This window comes from Equus przewalskii, chromosome 1 (assembly GCF_037783145.1).
Source record: "Equus przewalskii isolate Varuska chromosome 1, EquPr2, whole genome shotgun sequence".
Taxonomy (NCBI): Eukaryota; Metazoa; Chordata; class Mammalia; order Perissodactyla; family Equidae; genus Equus; species Equus przewalskii.
This window is the reverse complement of record NC_091831.1, coordinates 121,710,143-121,724,741: the sequence shown is the minus strand read 5'-3', so window position 1 is coordinate 121,724,741 and position 14,599 is coordinate 121,710,143. Positions and strand designations below refer to the sequence as shown.

Genomic DNA, 14,599 nt, shown 5'->3' with positions numbered 1-14,599 from the left:
TTAGATAACATGCAAGACTATAGAGTGCCACCACGAGGCTGAAGCTGACACATGGCTCAAATAGAATAGAGAAGCACCTGCCATGTAGTCTAAATCAGCTGAGGCTTTCTGCTCCAAGAAACTGTAACCATCTGTTTAAGGCTTGACTTTATAAACAAGAGAAAAAAATATATCTGTCAGTTTTCCAAATGGAGGAGCCCTTCATTTATTTAAAAGAATCCAAGAGAAACTCTTAAACATTCCCTTGCTTCTTGAAGTTACCTGACTAAATGAAAGATGAGGCGTTCCAGTGTATTGAGATGAGTTCGGGAGAGCTGGTCAATCACAGAGTATACACCACGGATTGTCTCTTTCCTCTCCTGAAGGCCTAAAAACAGTAAGAGCAGCAAATAAGACTGAATACCCCCTCTCATATGCTACATCTTCCTCCTGGACAGACACCAGGTAGCGGGGAGACTGGCTCTAGAGTCTTACAGTTTTAGGAGAGGCAGATGTACCTGTATGGCAGAAGAGCAACTCACCATTACCACTAACCTCCCTTTGCTTGAGTTCTATATTCACTAAACAGTCTCCTGAGTTTTAACCTATATTGCAGTAGTCCTTGATTACAGCAAGGGGAAAGAGATGTCGTAGTTTTTCAGGCATTTTGTGGCAGACTGATTCTCCATTAAAATTAATCAATTGCCATAGATTTTATAAATCAGTCTTATGGGAATTTGAAGAGTCATGCCTCAGGGCCTAAACACTTCAAGGGAAGCGTTCATCAATACCTTACACATCAGGAGCACTGAAAAACTAAATTCACAACCTGTTAGGCCTGGCATAAAATAGCTAGCTTTACATAGAGGTCTTGCCTAGATTCACAATTTAAATGAACATAAGCCAACCCTCAAATCTCTTCATCTTTTAATTTGTTTATAACCTTAGTCTTTTAATCCCTTTGTGAGAAGCAACTAAGTGACTTACAAATCTTTCAGGACACTGACATTTTAATGAGTCTCTAAAGAAAGTCAACATTTGAATAGGTGAGTATACACTGGCAGTTTTGTGTTGACTGTCAGAAGCTTACTTTTGGTTTTGGATCTATAAAGACTAAATCACAAGAGGATGGCCAAATAATCTATAATGAAGATGGCATTCCTTTCCTAAGTGAGGCCTCCCCTGAAACCAGGAAGCCTGTACTTACCCATAGCTCGAAGAAATTCCTCATAGAGTTCAAAGGTCATGAGTGGATTGGGCAAATCCCGAAGCCATTGTTTGAATACACTTGCAATGACATGTATGTTATAGTCATCTAGGTTTACGCTCTCAGCATCTATTTAGAGACAAGAGTTAGACAACAAGGCCAAAACATGCAAAAAAGATTCAAATAATTCACTTTACAAACTATCATCACCAAAAGAAGCCTACATGTTCTTAAACTAACTTAGATCTTCTACAATCTAATTTCATGCTTGGCAGCAGTTCTTCTAACTGTGGTAAAGGAACTGTTTTTCTTTGTTTTCCAAATCTGTTGTGGACTGACAGATGTGTAAAATAAAAGATCACGTTTTTTCATGTCAATGCACTGTTAAACTGCTATAAATGTTTCTAAATGCTTGCTCTCAATTTCTGTACTTATCTTGTGGATTAGTGTGGGAACCACACTTTGAGTAGCAATGCTTTGGATGGCAAATGGAAAAAAGATCCAGAGAGCATTTTGTAATAGTAAGGCTGATTTTAAGTCATTGTTAGAGATGAAAGGACAGCAATAATTGAGCTTAGGAACTGTAAAGAAAACATATTATTCTGTTTCATTTAAAAACTCCCTAAGGTTATACAGATGAGATGATCGGGAGGACACAGGATGAATGATTTTTCATTTGTGCTGACCTAAGGTACAAGAGACAAGTTGGCAATTTGCCTTTAAATTGGAGTAGACTGAGTCTCTGGTGGGCAGAACCTTCTGCTTGAGTTTTACTAGGCATTTTCTGTTATTATTTCCATACTGATTCTTTTCTCATTAATTTGTTCATTAAAAAAAAACTACAAAGAAAAAGCATGTGGGTAGGTTCTTAGGAACACAGAGACAAGTTTTGTACCTAAGTGTGATTAAAAAGGACCTATTCTTTCCCAATAGCGGTAAAGAGTAGAAGTTGAGAATGAAACCAAAGTCAAAGTTAAACCCCTGGGTACACTCCAGGACTGAGGCTAGAACTCTACACAAACACATGTTCAACCTACTAATTACCAGTTTAAATAGCTATGTCATCAATGTAGGAAGGCAAGAAGATGTGTTGGAAAGAGCACCACTTGGAGTCAGAATAACAAAGACTAATAGGCAATAGTTCAGTTTATGGATTCAGAAAATCTAGGGTTAAAGCCCAGCTTGTTCACTTATTGATGGAGAGTCTTTGGGCAAGATCCTCTGTAGGCCTCAGTTTCTTTATCTGTAAACTGGAGTAATACTCTCTAATTCATAGGACTGTTGCGAAGATTAGTATAAAAACATTAGCACAGTACCCTGCATCATCCTCAACTGCTCGTTATTTAATTTCCCTGAACCTAAATTTTCTCCTCTGTAAATTTCAGATACTGTGATCTTACTGGATTCTTAAAAAGATTAAATGAAATCTGTCTGAAGTACCCAATAAGGTCTTGCACAAATGACACATTCAATAAATGTTTGCTGAATTGACCACATAAAAACAAAGACTCTTTAGAAAGCTACAAAATGATAAACAAGCACCACAGAAACTGATTGCATTCTTCTGGCTGCAAGAAAAGGACCAACATGTGATGAAAACATTAAGAGCATGAAATGACCTATTTAAATAAAAGTACTTGGTTTTGATTTGGAGGGCACTATCTCACCTGTATCTAGACCTTGACGAAGCTCCTTGATTTTATTAGTTGAACCAGACTTTCGGTAAATACCTTCTGTGTACAGTCCATGCATTTCAATGTAGTTTATGAGCTTTTCCACCACTAAAGGAACAGTTCGGTCTTCACTGGTCAAACGAGACAGTTCAACCCCAAACTGTCGAGATGATAGCTCTGGATCATACTAAATGGAAGATAATTTTTTGTTCCAAATACATTCAACCATCTTTAAACACGTTTAACCAATTTTTTAAGAGGAACTACTTTTTATTTCTCTGAGGTTTTATAAACACGGTTATGAGAATTGAGGGGAAAGTGAATTACAGTAAATGCTGAGAGTATAAGTAAGTGAGATGTTAGTTTCAATCCTCTCCCAGTAGGAATCTCCCCCCAAAATTATGGGGTGGAGAATGGAGGCAGTGGCAACAGGCTACTGTTTCCTTTCCTGCTAAACGTCCCTTCACGTAAAGTGGGATTTGGGCAAGAGAGAAGCGGAATAGACTTTGTATCCTAAACATTTACCAGATAGCATTCGAAAAATCTACTAATTTGATATGAATTAGAGATGTCAGTAATTTCTGAAGCATAAGAGTGCTTCGATGTTTATGAAAACTTTAGAGAAGTTTAACTGAACACTGATGTCATAGCTAAAGGCAGAGACACACAGACTGGCCCATGATGAGTGTTTTAGCTCTTTTTTATTTACTTCAATAGTGTACCTAATATCATACCTTACTAACTATAGTGTATGTGACTGCAAAAGAACAGCTTATCCTTAAGATTATTTGAAATAATTCACAGAAAAGAAAAATGCCAGGTATTACTTGAGACTAAAACCTTTTTTGTAAATCTTTTTTGTCCTTTCCTTCTCTTGCACCATTCTCCCTCTCTAACCCATCACTGTACACTCTACTCTCTCCTTCAACCTGGATCCAATCAGTACCAAGTTCTTTCACTGAATCAGTACACTGTTTTTTCTTTTCTGTTCTCAGTGCCATCACCCTAGTTCAAACTTACGTCACTGACCACTTGGACTACTCCAGCAGCTTCTTGATGAATTTCCCCACATCCATTTTCTCCCTTTTTAATATATTATATAGTATATATAATCTACTTTATTATCCTCAAAAACCTTCAGTGGCTAATTAGCATATACCAAAATAAGGTACAAACATTCCTGAGTCTAATATTGAAGATATTACTTTAATTGATCCTAATTTCTCTTTCCAGTCTAACAATACATTTGTCATTTACGTGCTAGGTAACAGGGAAACAAAATCAAATCAGAGATAGTCCTTATCCTAAGAGTAATAGTAGTAGTATTAGTGTGTAGACTAGTAGTATTAGTCTAGTAGTATTAGTAGACTAATACTAGTCTACTAGTATTAGTAGTATAGAGTGTGTAGTGTGTAGAGATGGGTAAAGATTTATTAGATATTATAGATTGGGCTGGGTAACAACCAATGACCTTGAGAAGACTTGATGCTTAACCTAACTGCTGAAAAGCAAATAATACATAAGTAAAGAAGGCAAGAAAAGAACCTTTTAGGCACAGAAAACACACAACTACAAAGTTGGGCAAAATAAACTAAAAGTAATCTGATATGGCTGAACTAAAATGAGGAAAAGGTAGACAGAGAGATTATAAAGGGCTTTGAGTACTAAGTTACAGAATTTGCGTCGTGTCCTGACAGATAAGGGAAGCAACCAGAGAATTTTAAGTAGAAGCAGACCTAAGTTTTATATTATGTGTCATTCATCTACATATACTCTGAATTCCAGCACTTAATTCTCAAGAGAATTAACTGCATGTCTACTCTGAAGCATGTTAAGTTATCTTAAATTATTATAAAGCAACATCTCTGAAAAGTATTTCTAGGTCTGAATTGGAAGGACAATTAATCTTGAAAAATTTAGAGAATGCAAGTTAAAATTTTGCATCATCACTATATGAATTAGGCTATTTAGGTTACTTCATATTTACAACTAGGTTATAGCTATGTTACTTTATCTTTATATTTGCAACAGGAGTATTACCTTTCTATCTGAGAGGCTTATTGTAAAGATTAACAGATGAACATACATAGCATAGTATCTGGTATATGGCAAATGTTCAATAAATTGTTAAAGAAATAGAATAATGTTTGCTGCAATGATTAAAACAAAAATAAACTTTAGCCAAACTTCTTGCTATTACTGTGACACACAGATGCACACATATAATCTGTTTATTTAAATGTTATGGCTATCCCTACGGCATTAGAAATGTTAATAGTTAAGATCTGTGAAAGCAAAAAAGTACTTGAGAGTATTAAACAAAAATTTTAAAATAGTCTGATTTGAAACCAACTAATCTAAAGCACACTTGCTAAAAAAGTCTATTTCTTGAAATTAAGGTAAAAATTAATTTTACTATTTTCAACTGAAAAAAATTTAACTCGAGTTTTCCTTGTAAAAAAATGTTTTTATAGTTATTTTTCCTCCAAATTAACTTCCTTGTATACTTTAAATAAAATTTTATTGAAGTATAACATGCATACAGAAAAGTGCACAAATCGTACGTTTAAGCCTGACAGACTTTGACAAAGTAAATGCACACTTGTTACCAGGACCCAAATCAAGAAATAGAATATAACCAGTAGTATAAAATTCTCCTCAAAGCCCTCCCAGCCACTATGTGTTTCAACCTTCACAACCAACCAGTACTTCTATCACTATAAATTATCTTTACTTGCTAGCTATCACCATAAATTAGTTTTAGTTGCTTTTGAAAATTATATTAGTAATATCATATAACATGTATACCATAAGTTAGTTTCATCTATTTTTGAACTTTATTTAAATGGAATAATACAGAATGCCCTCTTTTGCTTATGACTTCTTTCATTCAACATTATATTTGTGAGTACCAATAGTTTAATCTCATTATTATATAGTATTCCATTATACAAATAAACCAAAATTTATTTATTCATCCTACCGCTGATGAACATTTAGGTTTCTTCGAGCTGGGGGATATTTCAAATAGCGCTGATATCAATGTTCTTTATTCGTCTCTTGGCACAAATATCTATGCAGATCTATTGGGTATATAACTTGGAGTGGTACTGCTGAGTCATGAGAAATGCTTATGTTCAGGTTGGATAAATACTGACAAATAATGTCAAGAGTAGTTTGTGAAGTGCTTGCTTAAGTCATGTGCTCATTTTTGTATAGAGCTGACCATCTTTCTTACTAATTTGTAGATGCTTTTGATATACTGCAGATCCAAGATGGACAGATGAATTGCAAATATATCTTCTTCCACTCTGTGGTCGATTATTTTTTGTTTGTTTACTTGTTTGAATAATGCATGGGTTTTGAATTTTATCTAATACTTTTCCTGATTTATTGAAATTACATTTTTTTCTTTATTTGTTCAACGTGGTGAATTATATCGACTGATTCTTTTGAATGATAAACCAACTTTGCATTCATGGAATAAAAAACAACTTTACCATAAGGTATTTTTTTCACATTTTTTTATCATTAGCACAAATTTAATATATTAATATTTTAAGATTTTTACATCAATGCTTATGATATAGACTGACCTGCAATTTTCCTTTACTGTAATATCTTTTTTTTTTTTAAGATTGGCACCTGAGCTAACATCTGTTGCTAATCTTCTTTTCTTTTTTTTTTTTCCTTCTTCTCCCCAAAGCCCCCCAGTACATAGTGGTATATTCTACTTGTATGTCCTTCTGGTTGTGCTATGTGGGATGCCGCCTCAGCATGGTTTGACGAGTAGTGCCATGTCCATGCCCAGGATCCAAACCGGCAAAACCCTGAACCACCAAAGCGGAGCATTCCGTGAACTTAACCACTTGGCCACAGGGCTGGCCCCTGTACTATCTTTTTCATGCTTGACTTCAAGTTTTCACTATCTTCATAAGCCAATTTGGGGAAAAAAGTTATGAAGCATTCACTCTTTTACCATTTTCTGGCAGAGTTTGTAAAAGACTGGTGTTGTTTCTTCCTTAAATACTGGGAAGTATTCAATGGAAAAACCATCTGGGCCTGGAGATTTCTTTGTGGAAAGATTTTCAATTACAGATTCTATTTTAACAGATTTGACTCTTCAGATTTTCTATTTTTTCTTGACTTATGTTAGCTAAGTTACGTTTTTGTGTGAATTTGCCCTATATCTAAATTGTCAAGTTTATTAGTACCCATCTATCTGTAATAGCCTCTTATTTTGCTTTTAATATATGCAACATCTGCAGTGACATGTGCATTTTTGTTCCTCAGAATGACAATTTCTGTTTTTTAAAAATTCTTTTTATTGATCATTCTTCCCAAGAGTTTATCCATTGTTTTAATCTTCTCAAAGAGCTAAAGTTTGGCTTTGTAGATTTTTATCTCTTGTACAAATGCTTTTGATTTCATTTATTTCTCTTTATTATCTTCCTGCTATTGTCTTGGGTTTAATTTGCCAGGGTTATTTGTCTCCTATCCTCTCTAATGTATACATTTAAAGCTATAAATATTCCTCTAATTACTCACACTTTTGCTATGTCATACTTTCATTTAGTTCAAAATATTTTTCAATTTTTATTCTAATTTACAAGTATAGTGCTTAACTTCCAAACAACTGAGGACTATCTAGTTATCTTTATGTTGATTTATAGTTTAATTCCATTCTGGTCAAAGAATATAATCTCAATATTTTCAATCCTTTAAAATTTATTGGGACTTGATTTAGGGTCCAACATACAATCAATTTTGTCAAATGTTCTATGGGCACTTGAAATGACTCTCTATTCAGGCAGTTGTACAATGCAGGGTTCAATACATATCAACTAGGCCAAGTTTTTTAATCTTGATTTTCATACCAACTGTATCCTTAACTGAATTTCTGTCTGCCACGTACTGAAGTTATAATACTAGACTCTTCTAAAGTTAGAATTTCTCTATCTTCCTGAGGGGTTCACCATTTTATCATTATGAAACACCGTTATCTAAAGTACTGTTTTTTGTCCTAAAGTACACTTGAATATTAGTACAGCTACACCACCTTTCTATTGGTTGGTTCTTGCATGCTATATCTATCTACTCTTTCACTTTCAACCTTCCTGTATCTTTATATTTAATTATGTCTCCTGTAAACAGCATATCATTGAGATTTTTCAGTTGGTTTTAACATATTAATTGGAAGTAACATTTAATGTAATTACCAATATATTTGGACTTATACTCACCAATCTGCTAATTATTTTCTTGGTCTAACCTGATTTATGTTTCTGTTTCTCTCATTTCTTGTCTTTTTTTAGATTAATCAAGTATTTTTTGTTTTTCCATTTTTCCATCTTTATTTGCCTTTAAGCCATATATTCATTTGCTGTTCTTTTAGTGGTTACTTTAAAGACTACAACAAATATCCATAACACATTTAAGTCTAATATATTTTTAGCACTTTAACCACTTCCCAGATAACCCAGAGACCTTATAATAGTTTAACTCCATTTACCCAACCACCTTTTGTGTTGCTGTTCTCATGCATTTTAATTCTCCATATATTTTAAGCCCCACAAGACCTTATTATTGTGTTTTTAGTCAATATTCATTTATATTTACACATTATTTACTCTTTCTGTTGCTCTTCATTCTTTCCTACACATCTGTTTCTATCTAAGATCATTTTCCTTCTTCCTGGAGAACCTCCTTTAGTGTTTCGTTTAATGTAGGTCTACTGGTGATAAATTCTGAGTTCTTCTTTGTCTGGAAACATCTTCACATCATTTTCACTTTTGAAGGCTATTGTCACTGGGTACAGAATTCTAGGTTAGCTTTATTTTCTTATAACACTTAAAATATGCCAAGCCACTGTATTTTGGCTTCTATCATTCCTGTTAAGAAGTCAGTTGTCAGTCTTTTCACTGATTCTTTAGTAGTGTTTATTTTTTTCCCTCTGACTGCTTTGAAGAAATTTTTTCTTTCATTTGGAGCACTGTGCTTCTGATGGTTTTCTCTGTATTTATCTCACTTTAAGTTAAAAGTAGTTAATGAACCTGTGACTTGATGTGTTAGCCATTATCTCTTAAAACGCTGCTTCTTCCTTGTTCTCTCTTATTTCTTCCTGGATTCCCCTTTCACATGTTTAAGAACCTTTCATCCTTCCCATATGTCTCTCATGTTAATTTACGTATTTCTCCTTTCTTTTTGCTCTCCATGCTTGGGTATTTCTACTGACCTATCTTTCAATTCACCAATCTTCTCTTCTCCTGTGGCCAATATGCTGTTAAATCATTCTTCTGAGTTTATAATGTCAGTGCACTTTTTATTTTCAGAATTTCCATTTGACTACTCTTTTTTTATGTGTATTTCAGTTTTCTGATAGAAAAGAAATTTTCTACCTTTTAATCTATCGTTTGAATACATGAATTAAAAAATTTTTTAAATACATATCTGATTAATTCAGTAACTGGGTCATCTATGGGTCTGTTGATATTCTCTATTTGTCTCTTTTCTTAGTCTCATTTGCTTCTCTTTCTTTTTGGTGAGGAAGATTGTGCCTGAACTAACATCTGTGCCAATCTTCCTCTATTTTTTGTATGTGGGACAGCGGCATGGCATGGCCTGATGAATGGTGTGTAGGTCCAAGCCTGGGACCCGAACCTACAAACCTGGGCTGCTGAAGCACAGCGTCTGAACTTAACCACTACACCACGAGGCCAGCCCCCTTACTCTCATTTCTTAATGTCTGATATTGTATTCAAGCAAACTGTTAAGGCTCTGGATGATATTCTCTCTCTTTAAAGAGAGTTGAACCTATTCTCTCTGGTGGGTAGCTATAATAAGAAACAGATCATCTTAATCTAATCAAGAATGGCCTCAAAGCTAGTTTGCAGTTTTTATAAAGCTCAGTCTATCAATGGTTCACCCCCTAGAGTACAGCTCTTCAGAGGTCTCAATGAAAGTCTATGGTACTGACCAGGGTCTCTCTTCAAAGGTGGATCATACAATTCCAATTTTTCTCTCCTTAGCACTGTGACACTGCAGAAATCTGCTTTTCTGTGTAGATTCTTAGCCTTTTACCCCAGGCAGCTTAAGAATTCAGAAAATGCCTTTAGAAGAAAACCTCTGAGTTTCAGGCTTACTTCTCTATATCTCTGGATAATGGTCCCTAAAGTTCCGGCAATCCCAAACTCCAACTTTTGTCTCTATAGCCCTATGAGATTCCTAAAAGCTGTGCTGACTCCTCTGACTCTCAAATGTGGCCCTGTGCCCAGATTCTTGGTTTCCTGTCCTACAATAAAAATTAACAAATTCCAAGTACAAGAAAAACATCTCACAGATACAGATTTACCACTCTGCAATTCTCTTCTCTCTAGGATCTAGACCTTTAAAGTCTAATTTGCCTGGGCAGCTCTTCGATGCTTGGCAACAGACTTTCTTCAGTTGTTCTCAACATGAGTATTAGTCTTTCATAAGCTACTCCATCTTAACAAGAAGCACATGTCCCACCTTCACTGTACTTTAAGCCCTGAATCAAATTTCTCCTTGTTTCCTGCCATAATTTGTCAACGAATTAGGAATAGATGCAAATTCTATATGTGGGCTATAAACAACACATACACACATTTATATTACAGTTCAGAATTGTATAGTACTGTTATAATTGTCGGTATGTGATTAATAAGTAAGAAAATGTGATTACACATCAAGAAAAGCCTGAAATGTTTCAAAAATGGTTGCTTCCTTGAAGCATAAAGTACCATAGTACATTGTTCATTATCTTTTAGATCTCCGTGTATCCAAGTATAAATATGTAAAAACATCAACTATGCTGAGGAATTTTGCTGTTCATGTTAAAATCTTTAACTATCACTTTCAAGACAATTCCGAGGAAAACTTATGAGTGTTTAATAAAGTGGGAAACCCTTAAAAGTAGTGTTTTAGTAAATTGTCGGTTGTGAAATCAGTTTAGTAGCTTCCATGTGATATAGTTCCAGGAAAATTATTTTAGATATATATACACATCTCACTATATGTGTATGCTAGATCATGACATAAAATGTATTTCTTACTGTGATTTGTGGTCAAAAAGTTTGAAAACCACTGCTCTATGAAATCATTAAAGAGGCCTTGATTTCTTTCAAGGAGGCACAAAATACCAACAGATCTGTTATTTATTACTCATAGGTGATAATATCCTACCTTTTTAGAGCACTTGGCTGTGGTTTTCAGACAGCACTTCTTATGGCAAGCATACTTGCATACTGAAAAACAGGTTAAGAATGCAGCATTTTTAGAAGTCTGTAAATTCATGACAAGAACTTAACAATTTTACAACTTTATTCTGGACAAATTTTTTCTTTAAGTCCAAGACCGCTATAACATCACACATATGTTTGTAGGGTATTATAATGAAAATGGATTTTAAGCCATTGTATTTGGAAAAATGAAGCTAAAAACATGCTTAAAATTTCTAACTACTGTCTATGAAAAAGCTTTTTATTCTTCCAAACAGAATATTTATATAACTTTGTGGTTTGATTCACAATATAGCACTCATGTTCCCCTTACATATCTGATCCATAATCTTCTAAAATGTCAGAAATATCTATTAAGAATCATTCCAATGGGTTAGGAAGGCATTACTGCCAAAGACTTCTACAGAAATAAAAAAAAACTTTAGTACATTAAAAGCTAAGAAAGGGAGTGATGTCAGTGTCATGGTGCAGTGAACTTGCCTGGGACTCTCTCCGCTCCAACATACAATACAAAGGAGCAAGCATATTCCAACAGAAAAGACCCTAACAGCACAAAAATTCTCAGAGAGTCAGAGAAGCCACACGACGGAGAGTGGAGAAGCTGGAGATACCCTCAGAGGAGCTGGAACAGGGTAAGAGAGAGCTTTGCTCCCTCCTCTAAAGACTGTCGTTGCTGCCGCGGGACGCTCCAAGAGGGAAGGAGTGGGGCAGGGGTTGCACGTCCGCAGGATCACCCAGGAATCCCTAGGGCCCCTGCAGCCTAGAGGGAAGTGCTCTAATGGGGCGAAAGCTTGTGCGTGGGATGACCTCATCAAGCCAAGACCCCAGGATGGACAAGAGGGCGAGACCTGATCAGGAAGTCTGGACTGCATGCAAGAGAAAGTGCCCCTCCCCCAACCTGCACTGCGACATCTCGGCTGAAGGCAGAGGGCTCAGAATACGTGGCTCTTGACACCCATCCACTGGGGATAGGCTGTAACTGGAACCGAATAATATCAGAATGGGAAAGACCCATCCTTCCAACATCAGGCACTTCATCAAATCTCCAGACCAGAGAGAAAACAACGAGCACCCAGAACTCAGTCCCGAGGACACAGAAATAAGTAAACTAAATGACAATGAATTCAAAACAGGTATCAAAAAACTCAATGAGGTAAAAGAGAATATATAGAAACAATTCAATGAGTTCAGGAGCTACTTCACAAAACAGATTGAAACTATGAAGAAGAATCAATCAGAATATTAGAGATCAAAGACACAATGGAAGAGATAAAACAAAATACGGATTCCCTGAATGCTCGTGTGGACACCATAGAGGAGCAAATCAGCATAATCAAAGATAGACATGTTGAAATGCTCCAGACAGAGGAGACAGAACTATGACTAAAAATAAATGAAGAAAGTCTGTGAGAAATATCCGTCTCAATGAGGAAACGCAACATAAGAATTATAGGTATTACAGAAATTGAAGAGAAGGAGAATGGAACAGAAAGCATGTTCAAAGCAATAATAGCAGAGAACTTCCCAAATCTAGGGAAAGAGCGGGAAATGTGTGTGGAGGAAGCTTCCAGATCTCCTAGATTTGTCAATGTAAAAAGACGTACTGCAAGGCACATAGTAACAAAACTGGCAAAAAAGACTGACAAAGAAAGAAGACTCAGGGCAGCAAGGCAGGAGAAAATAACCTACAAAGGCACCCCTATCAGGCTTTCGGCAGATTTCTCTGCAGAAACCTTACAAGCTAGGAGAGAATGGAATGACATATTCAAAACTTTAAAAGATAAAAATCTTCAGCCAAGAATACTCTATTCAGCAAAAATATCCTTCAGATATGAGGGAGAAATTAAATCTTTCCCAGACAAACAAAAGCTAAAGGACTTCGTAGACACAAGACACCCTCCCCCCTGCCTAAGAAAGCCTCAAGAAGGCCCTCAAACCTGAAAAAAGAACAAAAGGGAGAAAGGGGTCACAAAACACAGAGTAAGGAGACAAATAGATAGTAGAATCAGAATATGATAGCAAATATTCAACTACAGCATTAGGCCAAAGGGAAGGAGAACACCAAGGACAAAGACAATCTTGCCACTTTAACCACAAACTCACAACACAACTTGGAATCAGATATGAGAACAATGACTGGAGGAGAGAATGAGAGGGACTGGAATCAGTCTAGACCAGGGGAATAAGAGGCCCTCAGAGAATGGACTATGTTATACACAAGATTCTGAATACAAACTTCAGGGTAGCCACTAAACTAAAAGGCAGAACAGAGACACAAAAAGTAAATAAGGAAAAAACAAAGAGACACATCATAAAAAACTGCATAATTCAATGGGTAGACCAAAACACACAGGACAAGAAACAAAGGAAATGCAGGAAAACTGGAAAATGAGTGATATAATGACAGCATTAAGCCCTCATACATCAATAATCACCCTCAATGTAAATGGATCGAACTCTCCAATAAAAAACACAGAGTGGCAAGATGGATTAAAGAACAAGATCCAACAATTTGTTGCCTCCAGGAAACATACCTCAGCTCCAATGACAAACACAGGCTCAGAGTGAAGGGGTGGAAGACAATACTCCAAGCTAACGGCAAACAAAAGAAAGCAGGTGTTGCAATACTTATGTCAGACAAAGTAGACTTCAAGACAAGGCAGGTAAAGAGAGACAAAGAGGGGCAGAATATAATGATCAAAGGGACATTTCATCAAGAAGAAATAATGCTTATAAATATCTATGCACCCAACACAGGAGCACCAAAGTACATGAAGCAACTATTAACAAACCTAAAATAAGATATTAAAAATAACACAATAATAGTAGGGGATCTCAACACCCCACTCACATCATTGGACAGATCATCCAGACAGAAAATCAACAAGGAAACAGTGAAATTAAATGAAAAGCTAACCCCATTGGACTTAATAGACATATACAGAACACTCCATCCAAAAACAGAAGAATACACATTCTTCTCAAGTGCGCACGGAACATTCTCAAAGAGAGACCGTATGTTGGGAAACAAGGAAAGCCTCTATAAATTTAAAAAACTGAAATAATAACAAGCTTCTTCTCCGCTTATAATGCTATAAAGCTAGAAATCAATTACAAGAACAAAGCTGAGGGGCCGACCCGGTGGCGCAGTGGTTAAGTGTGCACGTTCCACTTTGGCGGCCCGGGGTTCGCTGGTTCGGATCCCAGGTGTGGACATGGCACCCTCAGCAAGCCATGCTGTGGTAGATGTCCCACATATAAAGTAGAGGAAGATGGGCACAGATGTTAGCTCAGGGCCAGTCTTCCTCAGCAAAAAAGACCAGGATTGGCAGCAGATGTTAGCTCAGGGCTAATCTTCCTCAAAAAAAGAGAAAAGAAAAATGCTGAGGAAGGGACAAAGATGTGGAGACTAAACAATATGCTATTGAACAAGCAATGGATCATTGAAGGAATTAAAGGAGAAATCAAAAACTATGTGGAAA

The 14,599-nt window shown here is 36.0% G+C and overlaps 1 protein-coding gene across 36 annotated transcripts in view; it reads right to left on the bottom strand.

Moving 5' to 3' along the window:
• MYO9A (myosin IXA) overlaps positions 1–14,599 on the bottom strand; it is a 290,205-nt gene that overhangs the window by 32,619 nt on the left and 242,987 nt on the right. For 34 of the 36 annotated variants that reach the window (XM_070576153.1, XM_070576189.1, XM_070576332.1 and 31 more), the window contains 4 exons: positions 11,062–11,123; positions 2,854–3,046; positions 1,187–1,315; positions 262–367 (listed from right to left, as the gene is read on the bottom strand). In XM_070576153.1, coding sequence (XP_070432254.1) covers positions 262–367; positions 1,187–1,315; positions 2,854–3,046; positions 11,062–11,123 — 490 coding nt within the window. The remainder of the gene's footprint in view (positions 1–261; positions 368–1,186; positions 1,316–2,853; positions 3,047–11,061; positions 11,124–14,599) is intronic. The other 2 variants (XR_011527256.1, XR_011527254.1) reach the window with 1 other exon arrangement.